We start from the raw sequence: 19,504 nt of genomic DNA on the forward strand, positions 1-19,504 counted from the left end.
TCCTGAACTCTAGTTTGTCAGTGCAGTGCCTTCACACAAGTCGATTGCACACCCCAGCTCGGCGTCTTCAAAGAAGTCACCGAAGATGTGTCCATCTCTTCCTCCATGTGGTAGATGGTATTAAACAAGATATGTTCCTGGATAGATCTCTGAAGAATTCCACTTACAACTGATTTCCAGGTAGTCCAGTGATCCAGCCATTTTTCATCTACAGTAATCCACCCATCTAGACTATAATGCCCCAGCTCAGGTGCAAGGATATTGTGAGAAATCATGATAAAAACCCAACAGTCGAGATAAACAACTTTTGCTGGTCTTTCATCCAAGATTTGGAAAGAGGATATAATTTAAGATCTTCAGTGGGCATGATAGGCGAGTGATTGAGCATTCAGCTTATCACTCTCTTCCCCTGAATTGCTTGTTTTCCTCCAACATATGGTATTTTCTATACAGTGAGATGAAAAACTGAATCTCTCTCAATCTACAGACTCTCTGGCTGTATAAACAGTCATGTGTGCTTTGTGGCTCAGCCTGAATAAACTTCATCACATGCTGTCTTTTTCTGAATCGGCACAGCTGAACAAGTGAGCTGACACTTGTCTTTCCTGCGTCATTGGTACAGCGTTGTACTTGGTGGCAGTTAAAGGCTCTGCTGGCTACACGTGTATGACTTTGAAGTCAGCTGAGTTGTCCGTGTCATTTAAAAGCCGTTAGGCAGCAAAATTGTCACTACAGTCATAGTTTGGCTTGCATAACTTTGCTCCAACAGAAGAACCAGAGTTTGCTCTTGATTCTGCCTAAATCTGGAAATGAGAAATGTTGTTTCTATTAGTGATAGAATAGGGAATTAGGACAGCAAAATCTGATCCTCCAGTCACTTAGTCGCTTTTCAGATGGTCAGAACGCTTGGTATTAATGCTGGTGATTTACGTCGAATTGAATATTTAGTTGAAGTACTGTGAGTTTGTGGGAATTCTCTGCTCCTATGTTCACTTTCATTGTGAAATAAAATTATTCTGAGAAGAAGAGCCCCTTACTGATTTTGTTTGTCTGCTTTATAAACAAAGGTTTCAGTTAATACCTTTATTTTTTTTTACTCCTTTATGGTGTTTGGGTTTAATTTACACTGTAGTCTTTTGGATTCTGTTTTATTTCCCTTGCCGTGTAAATGACCAGAATCCGTTTAATGGCATGGAGACAGGCGGGGCAGCCAAACCTCAAAGTGAAAGACAAAATTCAAACCTTCCTGCAAATTAGTAAAAACTGCAGCCTGCTGCAGTTGGATTTTCAAATCAAACCATATGCAGGGCAGCGTTCTAACTATTGCTAATCTATCTGTACTCTCTGGAATGTATGTACATGTAGCACTTAACTTTGATCATATATTTTTCATCTGTATTTTTGTCTGAACAGTTCTGGAATATCTGGCATATGATATTCCCTCCAAGCAGGCAGCAAAAACTGCGGCTTACGGGCACCCTGGCAGGGGAAAAGTCTGACACTTGTGCAGATTTGTGATTCCTCTTTTCTGTCTGTCTTTTTCGAAACTGTCACTTTTCCAGATTCTGATCAATACTGTGCTTTTCTGCATGCTAACTGTTGGGTCAGAGGCTTTGTTAATAATCCCTACTTTTATCTTCTCAGCCTCTTACTTAACTTGATTGGATGATCTGTTGGTTGGCATGAAATAGAAGAAATCAATTTTAGCTGTAACCTTGTCTTTCTGCTCCTCACGTACCCACTCAGAACTTATACCTTAAACATGGTTTTTCTTTAATTAGAAAAAACCCAGAGACGTCATTGCTCATTCTTCAGAATGAAGATAAGCAGAATATTGTGCTGCGATGCTGATTTCAGTGCTGCCCATTTCTTCTTCAAATCTGAATATTTATAACAGACCAAGAAGTTAAATTCTATAGCATGAGAATTTATCATATCTCATATAATTCCTTTGCAGCAGTGAGAAGATTAGAGTGCTGGACTTCTTTTCAATATAATAAACCTAGGTCTGGCTGTAGGGTTTTCCTCACTGAGCAGTTGCATCATCTGAGAGAGGTGATTTCTATAAACTTGAACTATTATTTTACCTTTAATTTAGTGAGGGTTTTTTTTTTGTAAAAAACACATGCCTGTTCCTATTGCATCTTCTGTCTTTCTAGAGAGAAATGTAATTTGTAGTAATCTTCCTTAATTACATGTACTTGGCTAATTATGCTTCTGTTTAAAAAGAATTATGTCTTCCTGGGTGCCCACTAAATAAAATATTTTTAGTGGCAAACTTCCCTGGTCTTTCTCTGTTTTTTAAACTGCTGATTAAAAACCTGTCTTTTAAGAGGTTTTACTGACTTTTCTGAATCTCTGGATTTCTGGTTCTCTTCAGAGAAAAGCAAATAATTGGAGTTGATTCTTTGGAGGGGTCCTGTGGCTTAGTGTATGAAAGAACAAAGAGTGAAGAGTGCTGAAGTCTGTTGGCTGTCTGAATAAATAGGTAACTTCTAAGATAGTTTGTCTTTGCATTTTAAATCTGTAGAGGACCACCTTAGAGCTTTGTCCTCAAGTTCTAAACTCCCTTTGTGGTCACTGCTTTTATGTTTCGCATCTTTGAACTTTGTTTAGTGGCTATAACTGTCAAGGTGATCAATAATTAATAGGATTTATATGGAAGGTTTAGGACTTTATAAGACTTTGTGTCAGATAAGGGAATAGGTAATTAATGCTAATGTTAGCATGCATGTGGAATTAATTTTCTGCTATGAAAAGTGCCACAAATAGTATGGATTATTTAAGTTAAAAAAACATACATAGGCGCAATTGAACGTGAATTATGTGAGCAGAAACAGTGCGCAGTATTTATGCCATAAGAGAGGAGTGGTTCTATGGAACTTCTAGTTTTATCCAGACATAGATAGAAGTAAATTCCTGCAGCATACGTGATGTAATATTTCTAAAGGGATCCGTACCTTTTTGGTTGTACAAGTGCCTGTTCCATACACTAAAAGCAATGACCTATAGGGCGTTGTGTAAGATGTCTGTTCTTAGAGCAGCCTTTCTAGGTTTTGCCTCCCAGCCACAGCACAGCTTTGCGGCCTCCTCCTTGCCCCGTTACCTGGTGTTCGAGAAACAGCTTTTGTCAGGACAGGCCCCGTACCAGGCTGTACAGTGTGGCCCATAAATGGATGCTTGTGTGGGGAGGGGGTTTGAAAACGCTGTTAGCTTAAACCAGTAGCGATGTTAGACTGATGTAACTTCCCCCTGGAGGCACTTCTTTACTAGGCATATAGCTGTACAGCTGCACTGATGAACCTCTTGGGTAAGAGTTGGAAGCAGAACCTGTGATTTGGCTGGCTGGGACAGCAGGGACCCTGCTGGCTTCCTTTATATAATGGTACTTCTGGCTTGTATTGCGTGTGTTGTCTGACTGGGCATTACTGCTGGTCGTAGCTGTGTCTGTGCCAGAGGAAGGTTGCTAGTGGAGCCTTATCAGTAAACCATTCTATTGTAGTCAGCCATAAGTGTCCTATTTAAAATCAAGTTAAAAAATTGGAAAGAGTTGAGTTAGACACACCTACATGCAAAATGTATATGAAAGACACATGTCCATATGGAAAATTCTGTTTGTACAACTGCATCTATTTAAAACCGTTCCTATTCATGGAGCATTCAAATGCAGATGTATAAGAAAGCAAAGATGTCTTTTGAAACTTTGGTACTGCCATTAGCATAAAAAAGCAGAGAGTCCTTGCTAAACTCTCCTGCGATTTTCTTCTAGTAGCATTTGCCTCTTTCTTTGTTCTCTTTTAGGTCAATTTAGCTTATGCTGGGTCTGTGTTGCTTCTCAGATGCAATTAAAAGTCATTACCTAGAATCTTCTCTAGCTCTCCAGCAAAATGGCACCTATAATCCCACCATGATTTGTGCCGGAGAGCAATGGGTGAGTCACGCAAGGGAAGCATGATGTTATGTGTTATGTTTGATGGTATCGTCTCTTAGAGGTGGCTGCCACTTCAACACCCATAGGTCTACCTACAACCTTTAGTTCTATCCTTTTATTGTTGTTCTATACAACCCTTAGTTCTATCAACTCCTTTATCAAGTTCTATCTCTTCCTCCAGGGGTGCAGAACTGTAAATTATATCTCGAGTGGAATCATGTAGGTTAAGAGTTCTCGGCATAGGTTTTTATTCTCCTCATCCTAGCTACTTTGTGTTTCTTCAGCTGTGTACTTGAACTTGAGGTGCATGCAGTATATCAAGCAGGTCAGGAGAGGGAGCTGGCAGTCTAGGGGGGAAAAAGAATCTTCCTTCTGTACAAATAACTTTTTTTTTTTTTATTGTGCCTCTGAGTGTAGAAATGTGATGGGGTAACCTGTATGTATTTGAAATAACAGGAGTCCGGACCCACTTCTAGAACATAAAGTTACAAGTAAAGATTTTTTTTTCTACTTTGTTCTGTGGCTGATGGTATTTTTTATCTGTTGCCTGAGGATCCCGTTTAGAAGCGTTGACAGTGCTTTTCTCAGGGAAGATGTTTGTGTTGCCAGTAGTACATGTAGGTGATGGTGAGAGTTTCTGTTTATTGTCCCTTTCATCTGAGTCCAATAAAATAAAAATGTCAGTGCTGATATTAACATTGCCAATAGTAATTGCACTTACAGGGCACCCATCACAGTAGTATCTGCTTGCCCTTCATGTGGCTTTTGGAGAGATTAAAGGCTCTTCCAAGGCGGCATGTCCTTCAGATGACTGCTGACTTGATAGAAATGTAAAATTGCCCTGGATAAGGGTTTCCCCACGGTGGTGGGTTAGCCTTGGCCAACAGCCAGCCTCCCACCCAGCTGCTCATCCAGTCCCCTCATCAGCAGGAAGGGGGAAGAAAATATGGGGGGAAAAAACAGGAACAAGAAAGCTTGTGGGTCAGGATAAAGATAGCTCTTTCACGGGCTCAAATTCACTCTTTCACTCCTGACTTTAGTACCCGCTTCCCACCACCAGCAACCAGTGGATCCATTGTGGAGATGGCTGGAACCAACTGTGTCCAGCATGGGGCAGCCCTGACATCTTTCCTGAAAAAACTAAGCAAGTGGTGAAGGTTCTCCCTTCCAGATAATGTAGGTCTTGAGACAGGATGGTTTCATGCTGCTTTTTTCACCAGCAAAAGGGACTTTGGAGGCTCTGGGTAGTTTTTGAAGGGCCGTACCGTAAAGCTCAGTTAGTGAAAGTGCATATGTTGAAAACAATTGCGCAAAACCAGCTTCCAGAAAAAGTTAGCATTGTACAGATCCCTTCACAAAGCTGATGCACCTGCTGTTGTACTTTGTCCACTTGAGGAGGAGGCAGAGTGTGTTTCAGAGATGGGGAAGGAAGCAACTTGAAGCAGGGATGCACAAACTGGCAAAGGAAAATACTCACTCTTCAAATCTCACTTGACTTCCTTGAAATCTGTTTTATGTTTTAAGTGTTGCTGTACATGTGACATCTTTCCAACAGATTACTTGGCATGGTTTTTTGCTTTTTAGTGATTGTTCTGTGTGTAAGGTAACTCCCTCTCTGCTATATTTTCTGTATACGATGCTGTGCTGCTGTTCCAATCTTTGATTGATCTCAATGAGTTTATATTTTATGAATAATTAAAAATCTTTTCTTCATTCCTGTTGCAGAGCTTGAAAATAGCATATTATTCTTCCCTACCCTTAATTTGTGTTTTGGGTTTCTTGGTTTTGTTTTTCACTTTTATTTTTTTATTCACAAATGACTGCCCTTACATAGCTGGTAGAGAGCTTAGGCTGACACAAGAAACTTGGACAATGTCGTGCTAGGATGGTAGAGGTATCATGATGTGACTAGAAGCCCAGTGCCATTTCGGTTTATGTAGTGCCTGGTATGAATGGAGATCTATTTATTTGTTCTTGTTCAGGCTTCTCCTCTATACCGGTTCTATAGACTTACTACCTTCAATCGTTGCTGTCCTGTAAAAAGTTGCAGTGGTGCTACTTGTCTTTTGCAGTCATTAATCCCTATTTCCATCTTGTTTATCAGGGAAGGAACACTGATTGTTCTTGCCAACAGTTGGCGGAGAGATGAGAGTTTGAGTGCTGTTTAGAAATGCTGCCGTGCAGCAGTGGTGAGGTTTACTATATCCACTATTTGGGGATTATTTTTTTTTCTTAAGATCTGTCTGCAAATTCTCATTGGCATCTTAGTCGCAGAAACCCAGCTCATTTTGCTATTAGTGCCAATCTACCAGCAGGGAGAATGGACTTAAATGGCAGTATGCTATTTCTTTGAGATTCCCCCATCCCCTTGATGGGATGTGGCTTGCGAGAGTCCTAATTTTTGAGAGTCCCTAGTTTTATCATAGTCTTTGAGCGTAATTTGAAGCAAGTGGCTTGATTTCTTGGTTGGGGTTCTTTTTTGCTTTGCTCATAAGCTGCTTTTGCTCAGGAAATAGCAACTTTAGTTTGAGGTATTTACAAAAATGTCTGGGAGAAAAGTGTTTGTGCTCTCAAGGTTACAATAAATAAATGCCGTTCAGGGGATTTTTTTGTCTCCTGATGAAGGGCTGGGGTTTTGGTGGTGTGTATATGCATTTGGCGCTTTTGGGAGATTTTTTTGTAGGAGGAGATTAAGGCGACTTGGGCTCTTGTTTTTAACTAATTTCTCAAAGGGGTTAGAATTAATTTTGTTTTCCTTCAGCTAAAAGTTCACGTGCGTCATCAGTTGCATTTTCATCTGGGCATGTTCAGGAATGCTGTTTGTTTCTATGGTCCATACTACATTTAAATATAATTTGCATGCAGTTGCAGGCTCTGAATCAATGCTGCTGTTACTGCTATGACAGGGTGAGAGGCTTAATGGTTATTTCAACAGTGTCACATTTTCAAGTGGGCGTAGAGCCAGAACTGGAAACTTGAGTCAATGGTTGATGGATAACAAAATAACCTAGCATCTTCACATAGCTTGAGCAAGTTAGCCAGCCTCGTGGAAGTACGATGTCTTAAAAAAGAACTTGTTTTTCTTTTAGTCCTTAACGCTGAATTTTTGTATATTGAGAGAAAGCGATATTTGCATCATTTCAAGCACAAAAATACAACTCTCTCCACATTCTTATGAATCTGATCATGAGGTCCCCTGGGAGGAGGGTGGGACAGGCACCAAGGTCATGGCTAGTTTGCAGAGCGCAGCATGCCCTCTGCAGAGTGTCATCTCTGGATGGCAGCATGGAAACTGGAAGTTGAAAAAATGTTATTGGTGGGCTGGATAGCGTGGTTTTCTGTGCAGCTATTGCAAGCCCAGACGTAGCCTCAACTGTACTTGGCTGAAGCTGTTAGACTGTGTAAAATGCAGCTCTTTTTAGTTCAGAGCTAGCTCTGATGTGCCTACAAGAGTCATGACCCAAAGGATGTCTGCACTGTAGTCACACACCTCCCAGTGACCAAGCTTAGAGGGTGCGGAGGGTGGTGTCTGTCCCACCCTCTTCCCAAGGGACCCAATGAACAGATTCTTAAGAACACAGAATTGCATTTCAGTGCTTAAAATTGTGCAAATACTGTTTTCTTTCAGTACAGGTGAATGTGTTTGAGAAACTGAGGGCTTCACTATCAAGAAGAAAGCAAGTTAAAGGACAGATGATGACAAGCACCAGGAGTCAAAGGCTAACTAGAAGCCCAGCTGGCTTTATGCGTGTTTAGCCTGTAGTATGCCTGAAATGCTGGAAAACAACGTTGCCAGTGACTGTTAAAAAGGCAAAGCAAGTTCTCTCTACTAAGCAATATGCCCAGCAGATAAATCCGTAGTTGTAGGTTTGAAAAACGAGTTAATAACAGTTCAGGTGTAAGAGGACTGAGCAGAACATACAGAGCTACCTGGTTCCAGGAAATGCCAAGGAGAAGAAATGCTGATGCCATTGGAATAGAGCAGTATCAGGCCTGCAGAGCAGAAGATTACTAGCTACAAATGCTCCTTTACTAACTTAGTAGAAGCAAAAACCTGGTGTCTGTGACCATGAGATCATAGCAGCCCACTCTGCAAAAATATTTGACGTATTGCAGAATACATAATCCTGTGCTTTCTTTAGAAAAAGAAACTCAATGTGCCCTACCTACTCATTTCTGCTACTACTCACTATTCAGTTTGGGACACATTACAGTTAATTGGCTTTGACTTTTTTCTTGGCAGTAATTTATTTTCCTCATTTTTCAATTATCATTTTGTCAACTTGTAGGCTATTTCAGGTACTCCTGGCTTATTTGACAGGTTGTTTTCCCAAGCACAACTTCAGCTGTTTCTGAAATCTGTTAATAGTTCATTTGTAATGCTGTAATCTGAACTCTCTAGTATGACTCAATTTCAGCCACTCCACTTGTGTTCATGTAAAGCACTGTGCTTGGTTGCTGCGTGCTGCACGTCAGGTTGGGGAAGCACAGAAGCTCTCCAGCTTTGCTGGGTGTGCTCTGAGGCTGATGGATGGCATTCTTGCACTGTATCTGCACTAAACTGGGACTTCTCTGGCTTCTGTGTCCCCTTTTCATGCCCGTTAGCAGCACCTTTCAAAGAATTCTGGAAGAGCTAAAATCAACGCCGATCAGCCTGTTTGGACAGAGCCAGTTGGTGTAAAATGCCCCTGGCTGATGAATTTGCCCTTTCCTTCATGCCCACCAAAAGCACGTTAAAACCTCTTGCCTATTCACTTGTCAAGTCTGGAAGAGTTTCTAATTAGAGAAGTGAATCTTTGTTTTGTCAGGTTTTAGCTGACAAGAATTTCTGTGCAGTCCCTGAGACTTGGATGTCTTTGGCAGCTAAAGATTTAGCCTACTTGAAATGTGGGCCGTGCAGCTGTCGCTGTGGCTCTACAAGGTGCTTTATACCAATTTGAGTCCTTGTTGGAGGACCCAGCAATAAGTCCTCGTTAAACATAAGAATTTTCATTGATGCCATGATTCATGGTCCCAAAGAAAATTTGAGGAGGGCTTCTGGGATATGGAGTGGAGGAAAGTTGTACCACTGTCAGGTGTGGAGGCTCATGGGGCTGACTGATGTGAGAAACACCTTTTCTTCCCCCCCGCCCCGCCTTCTCTCAGTAGTTTCTCATTATCATGGAGCTTCCTGACCTGCAAGTGTAATTCAGTCTTTCTATATTCCTTCAAGGCCAAAGAGGCAAAAGAGAACACAGGACACTGAGGTGCTGGAGCTGGCCTAGAGAAGGGCAACGAAGCTGGTGAGGAGTCTGGAGAACAAGCCTTATGAGGAGTGGCTGAAGGAGCTGAGGTTGTTTAGCCTGGAGAAAAGGAAGTTCAGGGGAGACCTTACCGCTCTCTACAACTACCTGAAAGGAGGCTGTAGCGAGGTGGGGGGGTCAGTCTCTTCTCCCAAGTAACAGGCGGTAAGAGAAGAGGAAGTGGCCTCAAGTTGCACCAGGGGAGGTTTAGCTTGGATATTAGGAAAAATTTTTGCACTGAAAGGATTATTAAGCATTGGAACAGGCTGCCCAGGGAAGTGGTTGAGTCACCATCCCTGGAGGTATTTAAAAGACAGGTAGACATAGTGCTTAGTGATATGGTTTAGTGATGGTTTTTGTCAGAGTTGGGTTGATGGTTGGACTAGATGATCTGAAAGGGCAATTCTATGACTCAAGTGACTGCCTCATGCTAGTTCAGTTTTACCTTGGGTTGCAGCTGTAGTTTGTTTGTAAGCTGGACACTTGAAATGCTTCCCCCAGCGTTTGCCTGTGAGGTTTCAAGGCACTCGCACAAATTCTCCTGGGTTCCAAGGAACACTCCACTGGAAACTGCCAGTGGTTTTGTTGTGTTTTTTTAAAAAAAAAAAAAAACACAGCAAACACAACCAACCAAACCCCCTCTCCACCAAATAAACAAAGTTTTGGAACTTCCCTTACATCACTGTTTCCAATTATAGTAACTTTCATAACAACAAAGTAGCAACTGTATATAGTAGTATGTGTATATTGTTTGTTGCCATATACTCCTTTTTTTGAGGTGCAAGTTACGCAGGTCTTTTACATCTGACAGTTCTGAACCATCTGTCTAGCAAGGTAGGACTGTAAAATATTCCTAGTTGAAGGTTGCTTTTTTTTTTTCCACGTATATCTTCCAAAAATGTGTACAAGTTGAGAGTCTGTAGAGAAAGTGCCATTTGTTAAATTCCAACTGATTAGATCTACTTTGAATTTTTTTATTGTATGAAATCAGTTTCATATTCTTTATGTGGTACCAGGTTTTGATAGAGGAAACTTTTTTTTTTTTAGCTTCTGTGTTATCTAGAAGGACAGGAGGAGGAAAAGACCATGAAAATCAGAAGTGTCTTATAATTTGAGCATTTTTGCTGTTAGAGACCACTTTTATGCATGTGGGCATATGTAATTCCCGAGGAAAACCCCTTCTATTTTGCATATACCACCCGTATTGTTCAATGCACAACTTATCAGTCTGCAGTTTGACTCCCAGGATTGTCAGGCAGTGAAGAGGCAGAAGAAAGGAGAGCAGGTCATCCTTTACTGGTAGTAGAGGAAAGGAGTTCAGTCGCTTTTATCTCCTCCTTTGGTTTAACATCTCAAAGAAAGTTTTTGGTCATCAGTTTGTTGATTGCAGCAGCTTTATCATCTAAATGGTATGAGTTGCTGGGAAAGCTCATTTAGTGACAAGTTAAATGTTATAATCTCCTGTAAGCTATGTATGTAATACTGCATTTTATGGTCTAGCCGTGCAGTGCAGAGCTATTCTGCATGTAGCACATATGTTGAACATTAACTACTATTTGGGTACAGAAGGTGGAGTGTGCTCTCTCTGCTTTCTATTGGGTGTGTGGCGGTCGAAGATAAACATACTGGTAGTTAATGCCATAATGCCAGGAATAGAGTGATCATAGGACATCAAATCAGTTTTTCCTAGTTTTGTGAATTCCTCATGCCTTACCATTTCTTTTTTTATGGCTTTGGAGGGTTTTCTCCTCCCTCATTTGAGCAGAATCAGTTTAAATTCTGTTGTGCTTTGATTTGGCTTCTTTTAACAAGTGCTGAATTTACTACGTATGAGAAAATGTGTTCTAGATACTTTTTAGCAAATTTTCTGTTTGGCTTATAGCAATTATTGTACACCTAAAGATGATGGTTTCTTAGCAATGTACTGCTTTAAGAAGCTGTTGTATTCTCATCTGTTCTCAATAGCATCTTGAACTTTGATTAAGAATGTCTGTTATTCACCTCTTGCCCCTCCCCCCCCAAATAATGAAGCATCTTACAATGATGATTTAATACTAGTTTTAAGTTTTTATGCAGCTTGTTTTAATGGAACTTCTAATCTGTTCCTGAAATTTGATAAGATTTGATTTCTGTCAAAAAAACCCAAAACCATACCCCCAAAAACTCAACTTAAATAAAATTTGCTACCTACACCTAAGCTTGCTTGTCTTTTGCTGGAGAACACAGATTTTAGACAGCTTGGAATCCTGGACAGGAGTTCTGCATCTTACAGTTGATGTTGCATTTGTGCAGAAAGCCAGACTAAAGGAACTGAATACTGTTTAGCTCTCCTTCAGCTGAAATCAGTGAATTTTGCTACAATTTGGGAGGAAGTAGGAATGCCAAATATGTTAGAGCTTTAAAAAATAAAAATTAAAAAAACACCAAATCCTCAAAGGTATATGAGGGCCTCAAAGGTGTATGAAGGACAACAGGCACAAAAGTGATACCAGATCTGTATTTTTCTATATAAAATACACCCGTAGCTTGAATTTCTTACTGAGATTTATGATCATCTCATGTATTTTTAGCCAAAGGTTTTGTTTAGACAGGAACTTGAAAACTTCCTTCTCCAAGTAACACAACAGGGTTTGCATGAAAAAATGGTTTGTTTTTTCCTCTTCCTCCTACTCACCTGTAACCTCCAAGCTTTGTTGCTTCTAGCATTTGAAGTTGAAGCACTGGGTATCTAAATTCTTGGCTTAACCTCAGAAGAAGTTCACAGGCCAATGCAGCCTAGCTTTAAGATCAGCTAACTTTTCTATTAGTACCCGTAGCCCATAATCGGGGTTCGTTTTGTTTCCATGACTTTGTGTTTCAGATGGCATGCCAAATAAGAATTGTAGCTTTTTTTTTTTTTTGTCCTGCCTTTTTTTTTTTGTTTCTCCATTTAAATACTGTAAATGCGATTGCAATTAGCAACACTATTGAAAAGATTCTTATCAAATCCCATTAATTTTCTTCACAGTGCGCTTCAACTATTCAAGCTGTCCAGAATTTATTTTGCAGCTTGAATGGTGGTATGGCACTGCGTGACTGCAGTTGGTATGTGGTAACAGCCAGGAGATTTCAGGCAGTGTGTCAAGCAAGCTTTGACTGGAGAATTTGGCTTCCTGGGGTTTAAAGTGTCGGCTTTGTGACTTAGGACGCTTACAGGACATAAATCTTTCTCTCCTCCACTTTGAGTTACAGTGAACTTTGGAAGTTTCTCTTTGAGAGTGAAGTCTGATGCTGTTGGAATAGCTGCAGACAAGAGCAACATGTCACTTTCTTTCTTGAAGAAAATAAAAAGAAATGTCAATACAATTCCTTAGAATAAACAGAATGACTATTTAGGTATTATTCTCCATTGTGCATCTCCTCTCCCCCATTCGAACTTAAAAAGAAACCCACCCACCCAAACAAACCAACCCACATCCACACACAAAAAAACCCCACTTTCTTTTCTGTTACAGAAAAATGCAAAGGGACAGGAGTTGTTTGACCAGATTGTATATCATTTGGACCTCGTGGAAACAGATTACTTTGGCCTGCAATTCATGGATGCTTCCCAGGTTACAGTAAGTGTAACTTCAGTTAATTAATTATAAATGTATTTATTTACAGATACAGGTAGATAGATATATTAATAAGATACGGTTAAAAGACTGCAGCCCTGTGGTTAAACTATATTGCTATATATTTAATCTTTTCCTTTGTCTGTTCACATTACACGTGTCAGTATGACAGCAACCTGGGTCGTGCATAGAGAATATACAGACTTAGAAAATAAGTGTTTGCTTTTAAGTTATCTGGTCAGTATTTAAATGTTTTTTCCATAAAGTAACAGAAGACAGATGTGTTCTATGCTATTAGAATAAAATAATGGTAAAATATAGCTGCAATATTGACATCTTGTGAAAAGTAGGTTCGAACTGTATCATCTCAGAATTCTCAGCTTTATTCTCCAGCAAGCACGGGTCAATGTGATTAGATCGGATCAGTGTTTTACCAGCTGCACTGTGATCTGTGTTTTACCAATGACTTTAAAGAACAAAAAGGAAACCTATCCAGATATTATAACAACTTGATATTGAGAAAGGGAATCTATGTTTTTGGGGAAGAGAAAACTGGTATTATCTAATTAAACATTATCCTAATACCCCAGTTAATTTAAGGGTATGTATTTATCCTGGCAAAATGATGTTTGAATGTCCATAATGGCTTGGCTTTTTTTAGGAAGTTTAGTGTGTGTTCCTGATAAAATTTATATTACATAAATTGTGTGTCCTTTTATGATGGACCTGATCATAAGGGCACAGCTAATAAGCAGAGCTTGTTCATAGTAGAAAAAACAGATTACATTGTCACTGATTGTCAGATCACCTAATTGGGAACCTGATGATAATAATAATAGTAATAGTTACTTAGCAAGGAGAGTTGTGTAATGTTGTGAAAGAAGGGAAGCAGAAAGGGAGAGCGAAACATCCTTTCCTAGCAAGAAATAGGGCAGATCAGAAGCAGAAGACCTGTCTGAGGAAGCAGAGGATGCCCGTTTCCCTGTATATTTGCAAAACTGAAGGGCTCTTTTGAATGGTAAGGAAGATGAAGCAGAGATGTAAGCCAAGTGTGTTTTCCATAGATAGCTCTATCCCTGGTGTTCAGGGCAAAATGTGCTTATACATGCAAGTGTTTTAGCTTTCTTTGTATGCTATTTTTTTCCTCTGTATGAAAAGGGGGAAGTAAGTCATGGCATTTACAGTTGCAAGAGGGATAAAGGCTATGAATTGCTTCTGGGGGGCCTAAGAAAAGCCAGCACTGGCTGCAGGGCTTTGGTAGTAGGGTTATGGTTTTCTAGATTAAGAGGCGTGTTGAGGGCAGAGTTCTTCACCTTCACCGGAGTGCAAGGCTGAAAGCTCTCGTTTGCTTTGTTTCTTTTTCATCTGGCTCAAGCTGGGCAGGGAGTTGAGTTCAGAGAGCTTCAAGGCACAAGCTTTTATCGTCCCCAGCACCCTGTGCAAAAAGGTTCCATGCTTTAACAGCCTTGCTTGGTCTGTTTTGAACTTGTGACCCACTTGTTTCATTTGCATAGCAATTAATGCATAGCCTCCATGTGCTTCTGCTTAGTGCCGGCTCAACCACACAGTGGCAGTTGCAGGACTGGGAGATTAAAGTTGTGTAAACTCCTTGAGGCTCTAAGCCTTTGTCTTTATTATGTATTGTTAAGTGCTAAAACATCTTTAAGCCACCATTATAAATAAGAGAGCACAGAATAGTCTTTGAATAGTGGAGATTGCTTCTGTGTGCTCCAAGGCCAGCAGCTTTTGAGAGCACTGTGTTTCTTGCAGTCCTGTAACTTTGCCAAAGAGTCGGGACAAGCAGTGTTGATAGCTGTGATTTAGAAAAGAAAATCATGATTAAAGCTTATCTGCTTTGAAAGAGAATTTCTTTGTTGTTTGAACAGCTTATTTTTAATATCCCCCCCAAAATAATCTTTCAATACAAACAAAAAACCATAAAGTTGTGCAAGGCAAGATATCAACAGTAACACAGAAAATACTGTAAAACCTGTACAGTGAACTCTGCATCAGTTTGTATCTTGTGCCCTTTGAAGATATCCATAAATAGAAGGATGTAGACAATCACATAGTAGTTTATTCTAAAGCAAAGCTTTCTGTACTGTTGTATTTTAAGTTATCTGGTATTAACTCCAGAAGCAGAAATAATTCGGGGGAGAGGTCATTAAGTATTGTTAGTGTGTGGAAGAACTTGATTTAGTGGAAAACCTTTATTCATAAGTCAGGTTTAAAAAGCGGCACAGATACATTGCCTGCTGATGTTCAGCACCTTGACTGATTACAATTTATAGGTTATAGTGAGGAATAAAACTTCATCTTGCTGTAGTTGCATTATAGCTTTGGACCAACTAACGCTTTTTTTTTAGTACCAGACTCAGTAATGAAACTCCTGAGACTTAGTGCTTAGTAGCTGTGCTAGTGGTGCATCTTTCATCGTTCTCATCCTTTTTTAATTTCTGTTTTAGTATGTTTTATACTATGCGTAATATAGTAGTAAAGTGGGGCCTGTATGTAATTTACTTTTTGCCCCATCAAAAAAGGTTGGAAACCACTGCTCCAGGACAGTTCTAGTGAGTCTGGGAACATTCTAAGGCCCTTCAAATGTTTCCATCGTTTTGTAATAAAAAAACCTGCTCTGCTTTTCTTTTCCTTCTGTTTGTGTAAGGGAGGGAAGAGAGAGAAATAGAGAGGTAAAGGAGGAGCAAAGGAAGGAAATGAGAATCAAAGAAATAATTTCTTGTTCAGCTAACTGTTATAGGACTTCAACAGGGAAATGGCGCTTGGGTGATTGAAGAGTATCGCTCTTACGTAGGACGTCTCTGCAATGGTTTAGAGGAAATGTAAAGCTTACTTTTACTATGGTTTGTGTGTTCTAGCAAAGCAGAAAGCCTTGAAAGCTTTAGTCAAGGTTGGAAATAGCAATAATAAAATCTTTTGAGACCATACTATCAAAGTTGAGTTGCCATGAGGAAGTATTTTATTGATCTTTGCAGAAACTGGTCATGTGCAACATATTCTATGGTTGGTTTGGGTACTTGACATTTATTTTAGGCTGCTGTTAGCTAATGTTTATTCATCTTCTGTTCAGTCTTGTCCTTCCTTTGTCTCTTATTCCAGATTAATGTAAGAAAAAGGGCTTCTGTGGTTTACAGACCCTGTAAGGATATAGAACTCGCCATTTCTACAGTTGCATTCTTTGTTCCAGTTGTCTGTCCTGTGATAGCAAAACATGGATACCCTTCCAGCCCCCTCTGTTTTACAGGAATTCAGGACAGAAGGTCTGTTTCCCTTGTGATTTTTTTCTGATCACAAGAATAATTACAGAGTAATTGAGGGGGAAGAAGATTTAAGATACACCTTTAAACTCTTTTTTGTTTGTTTGTTTTTTGTTTTGCAAATGAGCTGCTATAATCCTTGAGGTGTGAAACTTTAGTTGGGAATGCGTGGAAGCAAAAGAATTAAAATGCCACTTTTCTTACATGCGTCTCTCGGTGATCCCCTAATTCCTTTAAATCCTTCATGTCCGATCTCTAATGTCACAAAGGCCCCTTGGCTTAAAGAAGGTCCCTATGGAACAGCTTTTCCCAGCTTCATAGATATATTGCGCTCTGCAGCCAGTCGAGCCATTTGGAGCCTGTGTGCACACACCCCATGTATCTGGCACAATGGGAAGCACTGGATTTCCAGTGTGTGTACAGCAAGACTTTTGTGCGAGGGCAGCCCGTGTCTCCTGCAGGTGCCCATGGCTACGACAGGGGTCAGGGTTCCCTGTGGAGATGAGAGCCTGGACTGACCTGCAGTGAATTGTCATGGCAAGCTGTGTTTTCTCTGAACTTCTTAATATTGACTGATTCCTAAATTGGCTTTTGATTCATTTGCTGTGAGAGGCAAGAAGACAGCAGAGGGAGGAGATGGAGAAGGGTGTGTAGAAATAGGCTTTTGTGAAAGCAGTCTTCCAAGTACAAAAGTAGAAGAAGGAAAAAAAAACAAAGGGGCAAGAACTGTGTTGCCCAGACTGAGCCTAACCAGTAGCAATTTGTCAGGACCTGTTGATCCGAATACGTCCTCACCTGTATGGAAGGTGGCCTTGTGGCCACCTTTGTGTATGTTTTTCTGGCAGGTTCAGGATCATGTATTCTTCACGACATAGGTTTTCAACAATGCGGTGTGAGGGTGGGGAGTAAAGCAAGATGGACAACAAATAATGATACTTGAATACCTTTGTTTCTCTGCACATCATGAACTAGACTCCCGGATGTTTCGGCAGGTACTGAGTCAGGGCCTTGGAGAGGGACTTAGTGCTTCATGACTGCCTTTGCTGCATCAGAATTTTCTTTTAAGGGCTCATTGTCATTCAAATCAAGAGTTTTTTCAACTGCCTCTCTTTGATACTGCTGCTATGACTTCTTAACGGTGTGAGGGATTTGGAAAAATCAACAACTCAAACCAGTCAGCCTCATAGTGTGATAGCTGTGAGTCTTTTTACTTATGTACAGCTTAATACTGTAACAACAAGTGCTCGTTAGGCCAAACAAAATAGAGACAAGCCTTGTTGTTCTATACCTTGAGTGTTGGGAGAAAGGAAGACTGTTAAATATTTTGATAATGCAAAAGGTTTCCTTTTCTGCTCCTGGTAGAAACATCCCATTTCCCCACGAATAAACTGTCAAATTCAATTGTGATTCTGTTTCCCCTCCCTGAATCTTTATTGTTCCTCTGGATGATGAGCTCTTTGGGACCATGGTTGTTACAGGATGTGTGTCTGTGGATTGTAGCCCAGAGCAACAAATACCAGACACAGCTGGAGGGTCCCAAGAGCTGTACAGGCAACAATATTCTGTAGTACTCAGTGCTTCGGTTACTAAGAGTGGCAGTGAAATGAATACCTGTTCAGGAACTAGACAACAGCAACATGGCTGACTCCACAGCGATGCAGAACACCTGATGAATGACTGCTTCCAGCTGTGGCTCTCCAAGGCTGTATTGCATTCTATGAACACTTGGTGGGAGGCTCCAAAACACTAAGAATTCCCAGAGCAACTCCAGTTTTCAGTCTTGCAGTAGCAGTTGTTTCCAGGAGGGCTGGAGACCAATTTCCCTAGCGCAGACTTGAGAAGCAGCCGTACAAGGCAGGTGGCCATGATACTCGTGATATCAGTGATGCTTCTCTACCTCTTTTAAGTGTAGAGAAGTCAAATCTCCAGTCTACACAGGACAGCAAGCAGTTTTTTGCTGTTTTCTTGTGTCTCTGTGCATGATCGGAGCATAAGCTGAAGTAGTTTCCTTCCACAGATTTAGTCAGGTTTGTTGCCTGTTTGTTACAAATCCTTTCAGTTTATTTTCTTAGTCTTTGGGTATAGGCTTCAAAATTAAAGGTATATAGGCTTCAAAATTAAAGGTAACTCGCTTTTTATTGCTAGTATTTGATCTGGAGTGGCATCAGCTTTCATTGTCTGTATAATAAGTCTAATGAAAATTATGCTACACGAGACAAGTTTTTTTTATATAATTTTGTGGTTTATTTCTCTTTATTCCCCCCTCATCTCTGGGATATGAAGTTTCACTGCGGAGAAGAGAAAGGGGGTAACCTTATATGTACTGTTGTTTTGTGTGGTAGTGATCACGTTCAGTTATAGGTGTGTTCATGTGCAAGTATAAGTTTGGCTTCTGTCACCTCAGGTCTGTGAAGCAAAATATTCCTTGGACTGAAGTAGGTTGTTACATGTATATGAATTAAGATAGCATAATGGTCTTGAAGGATGTCCATATAGCTCTCCATTAGTTATGTGTAGACTATCTGGACTACGGATAAACAGCATCACGTACCAGGATGCTTCTGAAATGTCTCTGTGCAGACTCAGGCTGGGACAGGCAAGGCTTTCATGAACGCCACAGGGTATGTGATTGGAGGTCCCAGATAAGGCTGGGTAGGGCCATTAAGGCCTATCAGTGCCCTCAGGGCTCTGTAGTTAGCATCTATGGCCTTGTACTTCCCAAGATCCCAACCCAGAGCTTTCTTACCACAGCTCCGTTTTACCTTCTGCCGCTGGACAGCATTGCTTGCACCGTCCCACTGCTGCTAACTTGTGGGTAGGAGGTAGCTGCCTTTCTTCACGTGGCAGGAGAGAACTTGGCATGAGAACTGCTTTTTTCATTCCCGTACAACTGGTAACACACAGAATAATGTTGGTTGAAAGGGACTGCTGGACGTCAGTTGGTGCAGTGCCTTGTTCAGAGCAGAGACAACTTAGAAAACCAATATAACTTCACACTTTGATCAGGTTGCTCCTGATGCCTCCGACAGCACTGTCATGGCACTATACCACTGTGCCTGAGCTCCGAGGAGGGTCCAAAACAAGAGCCACCACTGTATCACTGAGCCACCATGCTTGAAACCCTTGTAGTTGTAAGATCCTGCCAGTATTTTCTGAAAAGTTGTTCTCATCTAGGCCCAAATGCAAACTGTTCACCATATTAAACCCAGCTTGGTCTTGTGATGCGAATGCTATCTGAGCGTTTTTTTTTCCCTTCATGTCAGGTAGGTGAGATCATAGAACAATGTCCTGAAAGATGCCTCCAAAACTTGTCTGTTGAGGGATGTGTGTATATGCCAGAAATGGTAGGTTTGAGCCTGTGAAATATAGCTCAGCTTCCTTCTGCCAAAAAACTGGAAAGATCTGAATTGTGCATGTATG

The 19,504-nt window shown here is 40.7% G+C and overlaps 1 protein-coding gene across 3 annotated transcripts in view; it reads left to right on the forward strand.

The window, feature by feature from the left end:
* The window catches only part of EPB41L4B (erythrocyte membrane protein band 4.1 like 4B), a 180,049-nt gene that overhangs the window by 41,578 nt on the left and 118,967 nt on the right, over positions 1 to 19,504 (forward strand). For all 3 annotated transcript variants that reach the window (XM_054192140.1, XM_054192141.1, XM_054192142.1), the window contains exon 2: positions 12,708 to 12,812. In XM_054192140.1, the coding sequence (XP_054048115.1) occupies positions 12,708 to 12,812 (105 nt within the window). The remainder of the gene's footprint in view (positions 1 to 12,707; positions 12,813 to 19,504) is intronic.

The sequence above is a fragment of the Rissa tridactyla genome, chromosome 2 (assembly GCF_028500815.1).
Source record: "Rissa tridactyla isolate bRisTri1 chromosome 2, bRisTri1.patW.cur.20221130, whole genome shotgun sequence".
Classification (NCBI taxonomy): Eukaryota; Metazoa; Chordata; class Aves; order Charadriiformes; family Laridae; genus Rissa; species Rissa tridactyla.